The following is a 20,106-nucleotide window of genomic DNA, read 5'->3' as shown; positions in this document are numbered from 1 at the left end:
GATGAAAGAAACATTTTTTCAAAGTTTTCTGGAAAGCAAACAGAAATGAAACTTCTTCTTCAAGGGAAGCGATACTCCAGAACAGGGGTAGGCAAAGTTGGCTCTTCTATGACATGTGGATTTCAATTCCCAGAATTCCTGAGCTAGCATGATTGATTGATTGATTGATTGATTGATTGATTGATTGATAAACAAATAAATAAACAAATAAATAATTGACTCAGGAATTCTGGGAGCTGAAGTCCACAAGTCATAGAAGAGCCAACTTTGCCTATCCCCGTACCAGACGGTTATGGCAGATTTACTAAGGGGGTCCTCTACTTACGAACGTGATTAGGAACAGAATTGCCAAACAACAACATCACCAAACTGTTCCAAACTCGAATGCAGGAAATACGAGTTTAGTATCCGAGTAGTTGATGCATGGAACATACTACCAGACTCTGTAGTATCATGAGACACCTACCCCAGGCTTTTATATTTTATGTTTGGTATGTATGTGTTGTATGGTTTTAATTGTGGGAGTTTTACATATCTTTTTCTTTTAATATTAGATTTGTTTTCACTGTTATACTGTATTGTCTTTTATTATTGTTGTGAGCCATCCCGAGTCTTCGGAGAGGGGCGGCATACACATCTAATAAATTATTATTATTATTATTATTATTATTATTATTATTATTATTATTACTTCACCTAACTCCCAAACTTTCCCTTTAGCCTCTCCCCTGTTGACCTTTCCCGATTCCTAAGAGGTCAGTGAGGGGCGTGCATAAGTGCACCAGTGTGCCTTCCGTCCCCTGTCCTAATGTTTCTCTCTTGCTAGTATCATGGATATAAACATTGTTATATCTTTGTATACCACCAATTCATCCTTGACGAAAGAAGGAAGCAAGGAAGGAAGGAACAAACTTTCTGGTTTTTCTTTTTGTTCTCTCTTTTAATTTTTTTCCCCTCCACAATTTCCATATACATATCAATGTATATACCGAGTATAAGATGCACCTAGATTTTAGAGGTGGAAAACAAGGGAAAAAGTGCTCTGAACCAAATGGTGTAGTAATATAAATGATTGAGAGTATGCATGGTTTTTTAAGGGTTATTAATGCATTTTTATATCGCTTTTTACTATTGCCATTATTGTAGCCCATATTTTTTACATTATCTCTTAATTATAGCCTGGAGGACAGAAGGGAAAGGGGGGACATGATCGAAACATTTAAATATGTTAAAGGATTAAATAAGGTTCAGGAGGGAAGTGTTTTTCATAGGAAAGTGAACACAAGGACAAGGGGGCCCAATCTGAGGTTAGTTGGGGGAAAGATCAGAAGCAACGTGAGAACATATTATTTGACTGAAAGAGTAGTAGATGCTTGGAACAAACTTCCAGCAGACGTGGTTGGTCAATCCACAGTCACTGAATTGAAACATGCCTGGGATAAACATGTATCCATCCTAAGATAAAAATACAGGAAATAGTATAAGGGCAGACTAGATGGACCAGGAGGTCTTTTTCTGCCGTCAGTTTTCTATGTTTCTATGAAAGTGAACACAAGAACAAGGGGACACCATCTGAGGTTAGTTGGGGGAAAGATCAGAAGCAACGTGAGAAAATATTATTTTACTGAAAGAGTAGTAGATGCTTGGAACAAACTTCCAGCAGACGTGGTTGGTCAATCCACAGTCACTGAATTTAAACAGGCCTGGGATAAACATAGATCCACCCTAAGATAAAATACAGGAAATAGTATAAGGGCAGACTAGATGGACCAGGAGGTTTTTTCTGCCGTCAATCTTCTTGGTTTCTATTATTGTTGTTATTGTAAGCCAATAGGAGTTGGACGGCATATAAATTTCACAAACAAACAGACAAATATTATTTAGTAAAATACCAGTGTAGCAGAATACTTTTTACAACCATGTACACTTTTTACAAACTTCAAACTTGACAACTTTAAGACTAGTGGAGCTCAAATCCCAGAATTCCTCCTCCAGTCAGGCTAGCTCAGGAATGGGAGTTGAAGTCCACAAGTCTTAAACCTGCCTAGTTTGAAGACCCTTGCACCCCTTACCAGTAGAAGGCAAAAAACAGTTCCGTTTTTGCGAAAAACAGGCCATTTTCCACCCATTTTTTCACAAAATGGGGACATTTTTGCCATCCCCCAGCATCTGCTGTACGAATCCCAGCGACCAGTTAGGTCCCACAGAGTGGGTCTTCTCCGGGTCCCGTCAACAAAACAATGCCGCTTGGTGGGACCCAGGGAAAGAGCCTTCTCTGTGGCGGCCCCGGCCCTCTGGAACCAACTCCCCCCAGAGATTACAATTGCCCCCACCCTCCTTGCCTTTCGTAAACTTCTTAAAACCCACCTCTGCCGCCAGGCATGGGGGAACTGAGATACTCTTTCCCCCTAGGCCTCTACAATTGTATGCATGGTATGTCTGTATGTCTGTTTGGTTTTTATTATAATGGGTTTTTAATTGTTTTTAGTATTGGATTATTATTATATGCTGTGTTATTATTGCTGTTAGCCACCCCGAGTCTTCGGAGAGGGGCGGCATACAAATCCAATAAAGAGAGAGAGAGAGAAACAAACAAACAAACAAACAAACAAATCCAGGAGGTCTCTGCAGGCTCCCCAGACACTTTTGCCCATCTCATTTTTGTGGGGAAAAAACAGGAGGAAAAACAACCCTTTTTTGGGAGAAAATGTATAATTTTTTGATGCTTCTCTAAACGAAGCAACAACCAAAAAACCCCATGTCCCTTTTCCCCAAACGGCAGTTGAAAGCGAAGCTTCTGGGAGGTCATCGATGCGCCATGGAGCTGAGCTGGATGTCCAGTCTGTTGCCGAAGTTCTGATTCTTCACTCCCCCGGTTCTTCCCAAGAGGCTGGAAACAGCTGGCCAAACAGGTACGTCAGTAAGAACCTAAGACCCTAAGAAGAGCCCTGCTGAATCAGGCCAAAGCCCATGGAGTCCAGCATTCTGTGTCCCAGAGTGGTCCCCCAATTGTCCATGGGGATTTTGAGCAGAAAGAGAAGGCAAGACCCTCCCTTTCCCTTGACCCCCAACAAATGGAAGGAAGGAAAGAGGGAGGGAGGGAGGAGGGAGGGAGGGAGAAAGGGAGGGAAGGAGGGAGGAAGGAAGGAAGGAAGGAAGGAAGGAAGGAAGGAAGGAAATACATAAGATCTTAAGAAGAGCCATGTTGAATCAGGCCAAAGCCCATCGAGTCCAGCATTCTGTGTCCCACAGTGGCCCACCAATTGTCCATGGGGATCTTGAGCAGAAAGAGAAGGCAAAACCCTCCCTTTCCCTGGACCCCCAACCAATGGTATTCAAGGGAACCCTGCCTGCCTCAAGCAACATAGAGGCACTTGGACATCCGTTTCAATAACCACCGATACACTCGGCATCCAGTAGCGCATTTTAAAGACTTAAGGACTTCAATTCCCAGAATTCCTCAGCCATCTATACCAGTATTGGGTTGCTACCCGGTACGCTCCACACTGCACACTGGTAGCAAAAATGGAGCTGCGCGCACATGGGTGCATCCCAGCAAGATTTTGCTTCTGCCCATGCGCGGAAGCAAAAAAACCACCGAAATCTCACATGTGTTCCTCCTTAGTTCTAAGTTGCTTCTCTCCTTGTTTGGTTTCCACCCATTGCTTCTTGTTCTACCCTCAGGTGCTTTGGAGAATAGGTTGACTCCTTCTTCTTTGTGGCAACCCCTGAGATACTGGAAGGCTGCTCTCATGTCTCCCCTGGTCCTTCTTTTCATTATTGTATTACATTAGGATTTTTAGTTGTTTTTTAAATTATTAGATTTGTGCTACATGTTTATGTCTGTATCTACACTGTGAGCCGCCTCGAGTCTTCAGAGAGGGGCAGCATACAAATCTAATAATAATAGTAATAATAATAATAATAATAATAATAATAATAATAATAATAATCCCGTGAAAGTGGTCCCAGTGGTACTTGGCACGCTGGACGCAGGGCCAAAGGATCTCAGTGGACATTTGAAAATCATCGGAATTGACAAAATCTCCACCTGTCAATTGCAAAAGGCCGCTTTACTGGGATGGGCAAACATAATTTGCTGCTACATCACGCAGTGCTGGGTGCTTGGGAAGCGCCCGACTGGTGATGAAATACGAAATCCAGCATAGTGATCTCGTTTGCTGTGTTGTACTAACATAATAATAATAATAATAATAATAATAATAATAATAATAATAATAATAATAATAGACATACCCATACCCAATGAGTATATCTAGTTTGTGGAGCATTCACCACTTCTGGAGGCAAGCTGTTCCACTGATCAATTGTTCTAACTGTCAGGGAATTTCTCCTTAGTTCTAAGTTGCTTCTTTCCTTGTTTAGTTTCCACCCATTGCTTCCTGTTCTACCTTCAGGTGCTTTGGAGAATAGCCTGACTCCTTCTTCTTTGTGGCTACCCCTGAGATATTGGAAGACTGCTATCCTGTCTCCCCTGGTCCTTCTTTTTATTAAACTAGCCATGCCCAGTTCCCTTCATATGCTTTCGCCTTCAGGTCCTTAATCATCTTTGTTGCTCTTCTCTGCACTCTTTCTGGAAGATCAGGATTGCCCCCACCCTCCTTGCCTTTCGCAAACTCCTCAAAACCCACCTCTGCCGTCAGGCATGGGGAAATTGATTCCCTGGGCCGTTTCCGCTTTACCTATGGTTTGTATGAGATGTATGATTGCTTTTTATATTTAGGGTTTTAAATTGTTTTTAACTATTGGATTTGTACTATTTTGTTGTTGTGAGCCGCTCCGAGTCTCCGGAGAGGGGCGGCATACAAATCTAATAAATAAATAAAATAAATAAATAAATAAATCTACTCCCTTTGAAGACAATTTAATGAAAGAATGAACCCGGAACCCTGGGAGCCAAAAATGGCCAGTTCACTAAATAGGATATTTTTCCCCCTGATATTTCCTCTTGTCTAACGGACCTGTCCATCATCAAACAGGAGGAACTGACATTTCAACAGCTAATCCCTGAATCAGCACAACTGCAGAGGGCTTGTTTACAAAGTCCAGCCTTGTAAAATGGGGATTAAATCAGGCAAGAGGTGGAACCAAGAGCTGCCAAGCAAAAAGTTTCGTTTTTTCCGCATCGTTGAAGCCTTTTTGTTAAGATGCTAATTCCCGCCGGCACCTTCCTCTTTCCATTTGGGACGGAAGGGAAATTGCTGCTCGATCAAGTTACCAACAACAGGAGTGTAGGATCCAATCTGGGTCGGTCAAGCAGGACCAGAGGCTTTGCTTTCGGACTCGTACGGGGATCCACCTTAAGGGAACTTCTCTCTAGCAGTGTGTGTGTTTCTGGCTGTTCTGTGTGTGGTATATGGAGTAGAATAGAACGGAATGGAATAGAATAGAATAGAATAATAATTAATAATAATTTATTAGATTTGTATGCCGCCCTCTCTGAAGACTCGGGGCGACTCACAACAATAATAAAAACAATGTTACAGTGGAACAAATCTAATATTAAAAGAAAAAAAAGACATATAAAACCCCATCATTTAAAACCAAACAACACATACATACCAAACATGAAGTATAAAAGCCTGGGGAAGGTGCCTCAGTTCCCCCATGTCTGGCGATATAAGTGGGTCTTGAGTAGCTTACGAAAGACAAGGAGGGTGGGGGCAGTTCTAATCTCCGGGGGAAGTTGATTCCAGAGGGCCGGGGCTGCCACAGAGAAGGCTCTTCCCCTGGGGCCTGCCAAACGACATTGTTTAGTCAATGGGACCCAGAGAATGCCAACTCTGTAGGACCTTATCAGGCGCTGGGATTCGTGCGGTAGCAGGCGGTTCCGGAGAATGAATTGGAAGGGACCTGGGAGGTCTTCTAGTCCAACCCCCTGCTTAAGCAGGAAACCCTACACTACTTCAGACAAATGAACAAATTCTTAAAAACTTCCAGGGTTGGGGAATTCACAACTTATGGTGGCAATTTGTTCCACTGGTTAATTGTCCTAACTGTAAGGGAGTCTCTCCTTAGTTCTAGGTTGCTTCTATGCTTGATTAATTTCCAGCTGTTGCTTCTTGTTCTACCTTCAGGCATAGTTCCCTCTAAGCTGAGCAGGTGAGCAATCGCTCACTTAAAAATCATCATCAACTCAGAGTTTTCCAAACCTGCCCAGAAGCCGAGAGGGAAATTTTATTATTATTTCTGTGTCGCCCAGTCCCGAAGGGACTGCCGCTCAGACACTATACTTTTCCGCCCACCCCAAAAAAAATTTAGAGAGAACACTGCCTTCAGGTGCTTTGGAGAATAGCTTGACTCCTTCTTCTTTGGGGCAGCCCCTGAGATATTGGAACATTCATGTCTCCCCCTGGGCCTTCTTTTAATTAAACTAGACATACCCAGTTCCTGCAACAGGTCTTCATATGTTTTAGCCTTCAGTCTCCTATGTTGCTCTTCTATGTACTTTTTCTAGAGTCTCAACATCCTTTTTGCATCATGGTGACCCAAACTGAATGCAGTATTCCAAGTGTGGCCTTACCAAGGTCTTATAAAGTGATATTAACACAAGACAAGGCAGGAAAAACCAAATGCACAGGAACAGTATAGGTGGTACCTTGCTCAACAGTAGTAACTGTGAGAGAGATCTTGGAGTCCTAGTGGACAACCATTTAAATAGGAGCCAGCCGTGGGCAGCAGCGGCCAAAAAAGCCAGCACAGTTCTAGGCTGCATCAACAGAGGGAGAGAATCAAGATCACGCGAATCAAGTGTTAATGCCACTTTATAAGCCACACTTGGAATATTTGCATTCAGTTTTGGTCGCTACAATGCAAAAAAGATGTTGAGACTCTAGAAAAAGTGCAGAGAAGAGCAACAAAGATGATTAGGGGACTGGAGGATAAAACATATGAAGAACAGCTACAGAATCTGGGCATGTGATTTAGGGGTAGTGATTTCTGACAGTCTCAAAATGGGTGAACAGTGCAGTCAGGTGGTAGGGAAAGCAAGTAGGATGCTTGGCTGCATAGCTAGAGGTATAACAAGCAGAAAGAGGGAGATTATGATCCCGCTATATAGAGCGCTGGTGAGACCCCATTTGGAATACTGTGTTCAGTTCTGGAGACCTCACCAACAAAAAGATATTGACAAAATTGAACGGGTCCAAAGACGGGCTACAAGAATGGTGGAAGGTCTTAAGCATAAAACGTATCAGGAAAGACTTCATGAACTCAATCTGTATACTGTAGTCTGGAGGACAGAAGGAAAAGGGGGGACATGATGGAAACATTTAAATAGGATAAAGGGTTAAATAAGGTCCAGGAGGGAAGTGTTTTTAATAGGAAAGTGAACCCAAGAACAAGGGGACACAATCTGAAGTTAGTTGGGGGAAAGATCAAAAGCAACATGAGAAAATATTATTTTACTGAAAGAGTAGTAGATCCTTGGAACAAACTTCCAGCAGACGTGGTTGGTAAATCCACCGTAACTGAATTTAAACATGGCTGGGATAAACATAGATCCATCCTAAGATAAAATACAGAAAATAGTATAAGGGCAGACTAGATGGACCATGAGGTCTTTTTCTGCCGTCAGACTTCTATGTTTCTATGTTAAGGAAAAGAAGGACCAGGGGAGACATAATAGCAGTTTTCCAATATTTGAAGGGCTGCCACAGAGGGGAGGGGGTCAACCTGTTTTCCAAGGCACCTAAAGGTCAGACAAGGAATGATGGGTGGAAACTGGTCAAGGAGAGACTCAACCTGGAAATAAGGAGGAACTTTCCGACAGTGAGAACCATCATCCAATGGAACAGAAGTTGCCTTTAGAAATTGTGGGACTTGCATCAGTGGAAATTTTCAAGAAACTACTTGGTCAAGGGGCTGGACTAGATGACCAACAAGGTCCCTCCAACTCTGTTAATCCGTAACTTTCTGTAATATGAGAAAGATGCACCCACTCTACTTCCTAGTATTGTGCAGAAGGGAACACATTGTACTGCTGTCGGTTTGAATAATTTGTTGTGGTTTGTGGGTCGCCGATGAACGAATGTAACTCTTTTTTGTCGGCTCTCAGGTTTCCTGCGCAGCTTCTCTTTCTGCTCGGCAAACAGAGTAGAGAATGCAAACTCCCCATAGGCAAATAGTTAGATTCCGGTGTGCAGAAGTGCGTGGCCAAATGGATTCTCTTAAAACAGCTTGGTATCACTCATTTCCGTAACGTGAATCGGTTTATAAAGCCTTTGTAAGGCCACACTTGCAACACTGCACCCAGTTTGGGTCAAGACCTGTTATATAAAAAAAAGATTTTGGGAGTAGAGAGAACAGCAATAAAGATGATTTAAGGGGCTGAGGGCTACCACATACGAAGAACGGTTGCAGGAAATGGGTATGTCTAGTTTATCTAGACATGAAATATTATATAAAAAAGCCAACACAATCCTAAGCTGTATCAACAGGGGAATACACTCCAAGACCAGGGAAGTCTTAATACCACTCTACTACACCCTGGTCCGACCACACCTGGAGGACTGTATTCAGTTCTGGTCACCACACTTCAAAAGAGACATTGAAACTCTGGAGAAGGTGTAAAAAAGAGCAACCAAGATGATTAAGGGATTGGAAACCAAGACTTACGAAGAGAGACTGAGGGAACTGGGCATGGATAGCCTAGAGAAAAGGAGGGCCAGAGCGGACATGATAGCAGTCCACAGGTATACGAGGGGATGTCACAGAGAGGAGGGGATCACTGTATTCTTCAGGGCACCAGAGGGCCGGACGAGGAACAACGGCTGGAAGCTGACCAAGGAGAGATTCAACATGGAAATAAGGAGGAACTTCCTGACGGTCAGAGCGATCAACCAATGGAACAACCTACCAGCGGACGTTGTGAACTCCAACACTCTGGACATTTTTAAGAGAAGATTGAACTGCCACTTGACTGGTGTGCTATAGGGTTCTTGCTTGGGCAGGGGGTTGAACTCGATGGCCTTCATGGTCCCTTTCAACTCTAACAATAGATAGATTAGGTAGGTAGGTGGGTGGGTAGGTAGATAGATAGATAGATAGATAGATAGATAGATAGATAGATAGATAGATAGATAGATAGATAGATAGATAGATAGATAGATAGATAAATTTGCAGTATAAATTTGCAGTATTGAAATATGAAATAGGCCGTGAAAATATCTACAGACTCTTCACATCCTGGAATTTAAATTGTTTCATCTTCTGCTTTCAAAATGACGTTATTGAGCGTTGCACATCAAAACAACTAGAAACAAGGACTTTTTCTCTGCATGCCGTCACTCAGCTGATCCGCGGTGGTGCAGTGGTTAAAGTGCAGCACTGCAGACTAGTTTGGCTAACTGCTAGCTGTAGTTCAGCAGTTCAAATCTATCAGCAATCCACACAGCGCCTAGACCCAATGATAGAAATACTGTATTTGAACCAGGGTACATGTGGCAGTGGTGGGGTTTTTCAGACAATAATACAAGCCAACATATGGTAAAGGTATTATTTACAAGATAGACAATATCTCCATAATCTTACACAGTAATTATAATACAGTCCATCTTCTTCAAACAAAGCAGGTTCATATAGTATTTAGTATTAACACACTGCTTATTCTCTTATTAATACAGCAAACACCTCTACATCAGTATACTATATTCTTCACAGTATATTGCACACAGCTCTTATTTTAATACTAACCAGCATGTACACACCAATAGCCAACATTACAAGATACAGTGTTCCCTCGATTTTTGCGGGTTCGAACTTTGCGAAACGTCTATACCACGGTTTTTCAAAAATATTAATTAAAAAATACTTCACGGTTTTTTCCCCTATACCATGGTATTTGCCACCCGATGACGTCATATGTCATTGCCAAACTTTCGTCTGCCTTTAAAAAACATTTTTTAAAATAAACTTTAATAAATAAACATGGTGAGTAATAATCTAAATGGTTGCTAAGGGAATGGGAAATTGTAATTTAGGGGTTTAAAGTGTTAAGGGAAGGCTTGGGATACTGTTCATAGCCAAAAATAGTGTATTTACTTCCGCATCTCTACTTCGCGGAAATTCGACTTTCGCGGGCGGTCCCGGAACGCATCCCCCGCGAAAATCGAGGGGACACTGTATAGCAACAGAACAGACGCTTCGAACTATGACGCCTAAAACACGATCTAAGTATTGCCCACAAAATCATATGCTGCAACGTCCTGCCTGTCAACGACTACTTCAGCTTCAACCGCAACAACACACGAGCACGCAACAAATTCAAACTTAATATTAATCGCTCCAAGCTTGACTGTAAAAAATATGACTTTAGCAATCGAGTTGTCGAAGCGTGGAACTCACTACCGGATTCAGTAGTGTCAACCCCTGACCCCAACATTTCTCCCTTAGACTCTCCATGGTTGACCTCTCCAGGTTCCTAAGAGGTCAGTAAGGGGCGTGCATAAGTGCACTAGTCTGCCTTTCGTCCCCTGTCCAATTGTCTTTCCTTTATCTCATATATCATATATCTTTTCTTCCTTCATATATCTTCTCCTCTATTTTTATATCTTCTCTTTATATATAATACTTCATATCTATTCTCTTCAATATGTATTGTGTATTGGACTAAATAAATAAATAAATAAATGCAACAAAGCTCAACAACAGAATTGCAGGTTCAGGAGGGAAGTGTTTTTAGTAGGAAAGTGAACACAAGAACAAGGGGACACAATCTGAAGTTAGTTGGGGGAAAGATCAAAAGCAATGTGAGAAAATATTATTTCACTGAAAGAGTAGTAGATCCTTGGAACAAACTTCCAGCAGACGTGGTTGGTAAATCCACAGTAACTGAATTGAAACCTGCCTGGGATGAACATAGATCCATCCTAAGATAAAATACAGGAAATAGTATAAGGGCAGACTAGATGGACCATGAGGTCTTTTTCTGCCCTCAGTCTTCTATGTTTTTATGTTTCTAATAAAATAAATAAATAAATAAATAAATAAATACAACAAAGCTCAAGACAACAGAATGCAACTACAGAATGTAACAAAGAGCAGCCCCTCTGTCTCCCTTATATAGCTACATTGCAGCCTAGCTCATAATTGCTACCTAGTTCTTAAAGTAATACCATTATTTTCTCCTAACATACAATGCTGGTTTATCTTCATATATTGGAAACCCAACCAATACAGTACGTGGTACTGTCAAAATCTCACCACCGGCTCCAGGTTGACTCAGCCTTCCATCCTTCCGAGGTGAGTCATATGAGGACCCAGAGGCAAGAGACTGATTCGGTAAACCACTTAGAGAAGGCTGTTAAAGCTCTATGAAGCGGTATATGTCTAAATGCTATTGCTATTGCTGAACAACTAATTCCCACAACACTGTCAAACTATTTACTATTCTTCTCATCCTTCTTATTACCTATCTCCATTTATTTATAACTACATACCCCTATTGCTTGCATCTTTACAATTTATATTGTTTTATTTAGTTTCCTAGCATGATTTTGATTGCTGATTTAGTATCCTATGAGTATCACTAAGTGTTGCATCTTATGATTCTTGATGAAATGTATTTGTTATGTGCACTGAGAGCTTATCTACTGAAGACAAATTCCTTGTGTGTCCAATCACACTTGGCCAATAAAGAATTCTGTTAAGGAAGAGAAGGACTCAGGGACATTTATCTGTCTGTCTGTCTGTTTGTCTGTTTGTCTGTCTGTCTGTTTATTATTAGAGTTGAAAGGGACCATGCAGGTCATCAAGTCCAACCCCCTGCCTGAGCAGGAATCCTAAAGCACCCCAGCCAAAGGGCAGTCCAATCTCCTCTTGAAAGTGTCCAGAGTTGGGGAGTTCACAACCTCCGCAGGCAGGTTGTTCCACTGTTGATCGCTCTGCCCGTCAGGAAGTTCTTCCTTACTTCTAGGTTGAATCTCTCCTTGGTCAGCTTCCAGCCATTGTTCCTCATCCGGCCCTCTGGTGCTCTGGAGAATAGAGTGGCCTCCTCCTCTCTGTGGCAACCCCTCGTATACCTGTAGACTGCTATCATGTCCGCTCTGGCCCTCCTTTTCTCTAGGCTATCCATGCCTAGTTCCCGCAGTCTCTCTTCGTAAGTCTTGGTTTCAAGTCCCCTAATCATTCTGCACCTTCTCCAGAGTTTCTATGTCTCTTTTGAAGTGTGGTGACCAGAACTGGATGCAGTACTCCAGATGTGGTCTGACCAGGGCGTAGTAGAGTGGCATTAATACTTCCCTGGTCTTGGAGTGTATCCCCCTGTTGATGCAGCTTAGGATAGTGTTGGCTTTTTTGGCCGCTGCTGCACATTGCTGGCTCATGTTTAGTTGATTATCCACCAAGACTCCAAGATCTCTTTCACAGTCACTACTGCTAAGTGGGGTTTCTCCCAGGCTGTATGTGTGTCTAGGTTTTTTTTTTCCCAAGGTGAAGGACTTTGCTCTTGTCGACGTTGAACATCATGTTGTTATTGTGGGCCCATAGTGTTAATCTGTCTAGATCTTTCTATATTTTGAGCCTGAGTCTAGGGTGTTGGCTACCCCTGCCAGCTTGGTGTCGTCTGCGAATTTGATTAGTTGCCCTTCTACTCCCTCGTCCAGATCATTGATGAAAATATTGAAGAGTACAGGGCCCAGGACAGAACCCTGTGGTACCCCACTGCCTACCTTCTTCCATGTGGATTTGGAACCGTTGAGGACAACTCGTTGCGTCCGGTTGGACAGCCAATTGTTTATCCATCTGTATGATTACAATCTTCCAATATTGGAGGGGCTACAAAAAGGAGGGGTCCACTTTCTCCAAAGGGCCTGACGGTAGAACAAGAAGCAACGGATAGAAACTAAGCAAGGAGAGAAGCAACTTAGAACTAAGGAGAAATTTCCTAACAGTAGAATAACTAACCAATGGAACAGAATGCCACCAGAGTTATGGGTGGCTTTATCACTGGAGGTTTTTAAGATTGGACAGCCACTTGTCTCATATAATATTGGGTCTCCTGCTTGAGCAGGGGTTGGACTAGAAGACCTCCAAGATCCTTCCAATTCTATTTTGATTGACATAAGTAAGTTTACCAACAGCAGTGCAAAATTTGTTGGCACAGCTTCATTTACTCTATTTTAATTTACGGTATGTATTACAAGGACCCAAATTGTTGGGGGGAATATACTGACTCCGTAAACCTCTTAGAGAGGGCTGTTAAACCACTGTGGAAGTGGTATATAAGTCTAAGTGCCATTATTGTTATGATTTATTTTATTTTCCATTTATTTATTTATTTTGTCCAATACACAATGAGGGTTTTAGTGGGTATATATCTATATACACATAGTAAAATACATGATGAAGGTTATAGAGGAGATACTCATAGTAAAATATATCTAAGAAAGAATAGAAAAGAAGATATAGGAATAGAACATATCAATGAAAGAATAGAAGAAGAGATATAGGAATAGAAGAAAGGTATAGGAGATATAGGAGAGCAATAGAACAGGGGACGGAAGGCACTCTAGTGCACTTGTACTCGCCCCTTACTGACCTCTTAGGAATCTGGATAGGTCAACCGTAGATAATCTAAGGGTAAAGTGTTGGGGGTTTGGGGATGACACTATGGAGTCCGGTAATGAGTTCCACGCTTTGACAACTCGGTTACTGAAGTCATATTTTTTACAGTCAAGTTGGGAGCGGTTAATATTAAGTTTGAATCTGTTGCGTGCTCTTGTGTTGTTGCGGTTGAAGCTGAAGTAGTCATTGACAGATAGGATGTTGCAGCATATGATCTTGTGGGCAATACGTAAATCGTGTTTTAGGCGTCGTAGTTCTAAGCTTTCTAGACCCAGGATTGTTAGTCTATTTTCGTAGGATGTTCTGTTTCTAGTGGAGCAGTGAAGGGCTCTTCTGGTGAAATATCTTTGGATGTTTTCAACGGTGTTGATGTCCAAGATGTGCTATGGGTTCCAGACAGATGAGCTGTATTCTAGGATGGGTCTGGCAAACGTTTTGTAGGCTCTTGTGAGCAGTGTGAGATTGCCGGAGCAGAAGCTACGTAGGATCAGGTTAACAACTCTAGAAGCCTTTTTGGCAATATTGTTGCAGTGGGCTTTAGCACTTTAAATTTGGCAACTTTAAAGTTTGTGGACTTCAACTCCCAGAATTCCCCAGCCAGCCATGCCGAATTCTGGGAGTTGAAGTCCACAAGTCTTAAAATGGCCAAGTTTGGAGACTTCTGATTTAGCATAGAACTAATAATTGCGCCGGCAAGAATAAAGGGGGAATATTTGTAGCTCAGGGTTGAAACGGGGGGGGGGGGGGGGGGGCTTGGTGGTCTCTGCGCTTGCTTGTTTTCTTGCAGACGTTTCATGACCCAAACTAGGTAACAATATCAGTGTTAGTAGGAGTGCTGTTTGATCTCAGTTTATATTCTGCTTGCCTCAAGAATCATAAGATGAAATGCAATGGAATAGAGTATAATAGAATAGAATAAATATTGGACAATTGAATGAAATGGGAAGAACAAAATAAAATAGAATAGAACAGAATAGAATAAATATTGGAGAATGGAATGGAATAGAATAGAATAAATATTGGAGAATGGAATGGAATAGAATAGAATAAATATCAGAGAATGGAATGGAATAGAAAGAATAGGAAGATAGAAAGAATAGAATAGAATAGAATGATTTTATTGGCCAAGTGTGTTGGACCCACAAGGAATTTGTCTTTGGTGCAGATGCTCTCAGTGTACATAAAAGAAAAAGAGACATTTGTCAAGAATCAGGAGGCACAACACTTAATGATTGTTATAGGGGTCAAATAAGCAATTAGGAAACAATCAATATTAATAAAAATCTTAAGCATACAAGTAACAAGTTACAGTCATACAGTCATTAGTGAGAGGAGGTGGATGATAAGAAGGATAAGACTAATAATAGTAATGCAAACTTAGTGAATCCTATTCTACTCTACTCTACTCTATTCTATTCTATTATTCTGTTCTAGCTCTATTTCTATCCTATCCCATCCTATCCTATCCTATTTTATTCAATTCTATTCTTCCATTCCATTAATTATTCTATTCTATTCTTCCAGTCTAGTCCATTCCATTCCATTAATTGTTCTCTTCCCTTCTGTTCTTCTGTTTCATTCATTCTTCTTTTTTTCCCTCGCAGCGAATTCCACCCGGGCTTCAGCAGCAAAGCCAAACCGCCCTGCGCCCCAGATTTCCAGAACCTTCGGCCCGGGAGAGGGAAGCTCCCGTCCATCACCCCCCAGTTCTGCCCGTCTGGACCTCACCCAGCCCTTCGCTCCAGCTCGTCAGCGGAGTCAACAAGGAACAAGCAAAGTAAAGCAAAAATAATAATAATAATAATAATTTGGTTTTGTTGTTGCCACGTCCTCTGTGCTCCTTTTCAAAAGGTTCTGGTTTTCTTTCTCCGCAAACCTCTGGCAGATGTGCTGGAATCTTTCCTGGTGCCGTCTCTGCTATGCGTTTAGTCTCTGACCGATAGTAATAATTCATCCGTAATGAATATCGCAGTTCCAACTGCCTAGCCGTCGATGCCAGCAATTCAGATTTTAGCCAAGGATCTAAGAATGACAGAGGAGACACTGTGAAGTGTCTCCTGTTCCAAGCAGGGTCGGCTTTTGCAACATGGAGCAGTGCTACATCTCCATGCGATTGAACATTTCTAAGTTTAATTTGACGTAATTTTAATTTATAGCATTTCTATGCCGCCCAACTCCCGAAGGGCAGCTTACAACAACAGGAATAATTGGCAAACGTCCCCAAAGCTCCCTTTGATTTTGTTGTGGTTGGCTCTGGCCCAGCTCCTGCCCCATGGAATGTGGAGGTGGATGCAGGGGAAACAGTCAACATGTCATAGGCCTGTTTTATTGCCGACAGAGTCAGGTAGTGCAGTTTCCTTGGACGAAGAAGAAGGTAGGTTGTTCCATTGGTTGATCGCTCTGACCGTCAGTTCCTCCTTATCTCCATGTTGAATCTCTCCTTGGTCAGCTTCCAGCCGTTGTTCCTCGTCCGGCCCTCTGGTGCCCTGAAGAATAAAGTGATCCCCTCCTCTCTGTGACATCCCCTCGTATACTTGTAGACTGCTATCATGTCCGCTCTGGCCCTTAGCTTCAAGGCAGGATTAGACAGATTCATGGATGCTGAGTGTATTGATGGTTATTGAAACGGATGTCCAAGTGCCGCCTCTATGTTGGTTGAGGCAGGCAGGGTTCCCCTGAGTCCCTTTTGTTGGGGGTCCAGGGAAAGGGAGGGTTTTGCCTCCTCTCTCTGCTCAAGATCCCCATGGACAATTGGTGGGCCACTGAGTGACACAGAATGCTGGACTCGATGGGCTTTGCCCTGATTCACCAGGGCTCTTCTTAGGTTCTTATGTCAGCAAAGAACAAAGCTGAGATAGCACCAAGAACCCCACAATCCTTTTTCTTCCTCTTCCTCCTCCTCCTTTCTCCAACCCCCCCACTCCCTTCTAGCGCTGATGATGTTACCTAGTCAGGTAATAAAATGACTGCAAGAAAACAGACCAAAAGATAGAGGCGGGCTGGGGAATTCTGGGAGTTGAAGTCCACCCAATCTTGAAGATGCCAATTTTACACCAAATATGCCCATGTTACACCAACACTCCGCAGTCTGCATTGATTGCCGATCAGTTTCCGGTCACAATTCAAAGTGTTGGTTATGACCTATAAAGCCCTTCATGGCACCGGACCAGAATATCTCAGGGACCGCCTTCTGCCGCACGAATCCCAGTGACCAGTTAGGTCCCACAGAGTTGGCCTTCTCCGGGTCCCGTCAACTAAACAATGTCGCTTGGCGGGACCCAGGGGAAGAGCCTTCTCTGTGGTGGCCCCGGCCCTCTGGAACCAACTCCCCCCAGAGATTAGAATTGCCCCCACCCTCCTCGCCTTTCGTAAGCTGCTTAAAACCCACCTCTGCCGTCAGGCATGGGGGAATTGAGATACACTTTGGTATAAAATTGTATACATGGTATAAAATTGTATACATCTGTATGTATGTTTGGTTTTTTATATTAAGGGGTTTTTAATCGTTTTTAGTATTGGATTATTGTTATATACTGTTTTATTACTGTTGTTAGCCGGCCCGAGTCTGCGGAGAGGGCCGGCATACAAATCCAATAAATAAATAAATAAAATAAATAAATAAATTTTGAGAAAGACCGCTCTGCCGGTTTCTGATTTCTGCTTTAACTGAGACCGCCCCCTCCCATTTTTCTCCCCCTCTCTCCTGCAGGCAGCCATTCTTCTAGGAGGTGAGGACAGGGCCTTTCCCCAAGCGCCCCCGGCCCGAAGACAGCCACAGTCAGCTCGCTGTAACAGGAACCCTGACACCTTCCTGGCACCCCACTGAATGAAGCAGGAGATTAGCCCTGATTGCTGACACTCTACACCCCGTGGCTCAGAGTCTATCTGATAGGATCTGGGTGTTTTTTCGGACTTGGTCGAAAGACGGGATCCTTCCCTGGAATCGGAGACGTCCGAAATAACCCGCAGATTTTGTGGCCTGAAAAGGAAATGTTCAAGTAGCAAAATGTCCTCATTTGAAACGCCAAAGGAAGCCCAGCAAAACCTTCTGTTATGGAATGGAGACTCAAGCTGTGGGTCTCTGTAAGCCACGATTGGCCATGATTCAAGGTTTAGCTGTAGCAGAACTTTCTTGAGAGCCCGATTGTCGAGACGAGGATGAAATACAGTATTTTTTCGGAGTATAAGACGCACCTTAGATTTTGGGGTGGAAAATACAGGGAGAAATCTACCTACCAGGTGTTCATCTGGCTAGCGTCCTTAGTCTGGTCAACTTCAGCACATTATTTTATCCCCTCCTTAAAGCTGAAAAAACGTTTTTCGGAGGGAGTACCAATGAAAAAAATCCCACAAGCCAGGAAGATCATTAGCACCTCCTTAGGGCTGAAAAAAACTTTTTTTGGAGGGAGTAGCAATGAAAAATCCCACAAGCCAGGAAGATCATTGGCACTTTCTTAGGGCTGAAAAAAACCTCCTTCAGAGTGAGCAGCAATGAAAAACATCCCGCAAGCCAGGAAGATGTCTCCGAGTCTTCAGAGAGGGGCGGCATACAAATCTAAGTAATAAATAAATAAATAATAAATAAATAATAAAGATCATTAGCACCTCCTTAGGGCTGAAAAAAACCTTATTCGGAGTGAGTAGCAATGAAAAACATCCCGCAAGCCAGGAAGATCATTAGCACCTCCTTAGGGCTGAAAAAAACCTTTCAGAGGGAGTAGCAATGAAAAAGCCTGCAAGACAGGACGATCGTTTCCACCTCGTTAGGACTGGGGGGGGGGGGGGAAAGCTTCGAAAAAGCTACATTCAGTGTATAAGATGCACCCAAATTTTCAGCCCCTTTTGCCGGGGTAGAGGTGCGTCTTATACTCCGACAAATACAGTAGGTGTTGTTCAGAGAATTTGAAGGACTGGAAGAGACATCTGGAATGTTCTGTGCAGGTACGGCTCTGCCTTCGATCGCCCACCAGTCTTTCTCGAAACGTAGAGGACCACAGAAACGGCCTTGAAGATACCGCGCAGGAAGTCCTCGAGTTACGACGACAGCTGAGCTCCAAATTCCATGCGGCTAAGTGAAATGCTTGTTGTTTTGCCCCATTTCATGACTTTCCTTGCCACCGTCGCTAAGCGAATCATTGCATTTGTTAAGTTAGTAACCCAGTTGTTACATGAATCTGAATCCCCTGTTGACTTCAGAAGCTCACAAAAGTGGATGCAGTGACCCAAGGACAGCACAACTCATCATAAATATGAACCAGTTGCCAAGCGGTCCTACATGTAAAAACCGGTCCTAAGTCAATTTTTTCAATGGTGTTGTAAATTTGAACAGTCATTAAAGGAACTGTTGTAAGTCAAGGACTACCTGTAGAAGGCATTTGTAGAGAAAAGATGAATTTACCCCAGGAAAACAGGAACGCATGCGGAAGAAGCTCAAGATTCCTTTGTATTGATTCTCTTGGGTATACGAGGGAGGGAAGGGGACACACCATCAGATCTTGTTCGGGTAGCCTGTATCAATAAAGGAGATTACCAGCATGTCTTGTGTCTTGAAAAATGTGGGATGGACAGCAACACCACCAGATGGATTCAAAAATGGCTAACTAACCGCCCTCGATGTGTAGTGCTCAATGGAACTACATCTACATGGAGGGAGTATGCAGTGGAGTGCCCCAGGGCGCCTTTTTTAGGCCCAGGGCTCTTCAACCTCTTCATCAATGACATGGACGAGGGGATAGATGGGGAACTCATCAAATTTGCAGATGACACCAAACTGGCAGGAATAGCCAACACTCCAGAAGATAGGGGCAAAACACAGAAGGATCTTGAGAAAGTTGAACAACGAGTCGACAGAGAGGGGTGGCATACAAATCTAATAAATAATAATAATAATAATAACAACAACAACAACACAATGAAATTCAAGGATGAAAAACATAAGGTTCTACATTTAGGCAAGAAAAACAATGCACAGGTACAGGATATGTGGTGCCTTGCTCAACAGTAGTAACTGTGAGAGGGATCTTGGAGTCCTAGTGGACAACCATTGAAATAGGAGCCAGCCGTGTGCAGCAGCTGCCAAAAAAGCCAACACAGTTCTAGGTTGTATTATCAGAGGGATAGAATCAAGATCACACGAAGGGTTAATACCACTTTATAAGGCCACACTCCGAGTCTCTGGAGAGGGGCGGCATACAAATCCAACAAATAATAATAATAATCCTGCATTCAGTTTTGGTCACCACAATGCAAAAAGCATATTGAGACTCTAGAAAGAGTGCAGAGAAGAGCAACAAAGATGATTAGGTGACTGGAGGCTAAAACGTATCAAGAACGGTTGCAGGAACTGGGCCTGGCTAGTTTAGTGAAAAGAAGGACCAGGGGAGACATGATAGCAGTCTACCAATATCTCAGGGGTTGCCACAAAGAAGAGGGAGTCAACCTATCCTCCAAAGCATCTGAGGGTAGAACAAGAAGCAATGGGTGGAAACTAAACAAGGAGAGAAGTTACTTAGAACTAAGGAG

General features: G+C 42.8%; 1 protein-coding gene across 3 annotated transcripts in view; it reads left to right on the top strand.

Annotated features, from left to right (window-relative positions):
• Positions 1 to 19,119, top strand: part of ARMC9 (armadillo repeat containing 9) — a 153,339-nt gene extending 134,220 nt beyond the window's left edge. For all 3 annotated transcript variants that reach the window (XM_070753808.1, XM_070753810.1, XM_070753809.1), the window contains exons 23-25: positions 2,783 to 2,912; positions 15,189 to 15,361; positions 17,294 to 19,119. In XM_070753808.1, the coding sequence (XP_070609909.1) occupies positions 2,783 to 2,912; positions 15,189 to 15,361; positions 17,294 to 17,316 (326 nt within the window). In that variant the 3' untranslated portion in view covers positions 17,317 to 19,119. The remainder of the gene's footprint in view (positions 1 to 2,782; positions 2,913 to 15,188; positions 15,362 to 17,293) is intronic.
• Positions 19,120 to 20,106: the final 987 nt, after the last annotated feature.

Source organism: Erythrolamprus reginae, chromosome 5 (assembly GCF_031021105.1).
Source record: "Erythrolamprus reginae isolate rEryReg1 chromosome 5, rEryReg1.hap1, whole genome shotgun sequence".
Lineage (NCBI taxonomy): Eukaryota > Metazoa > Chordata > Lepidosauria > Squamata > Dipsadidae > Erythrolamprus > Erythrolamprus reginae.
Note: the sequence above shows the minus strand (reverse complement) of the source record. Positions and strands in the feature narration are given on the sequence as shown.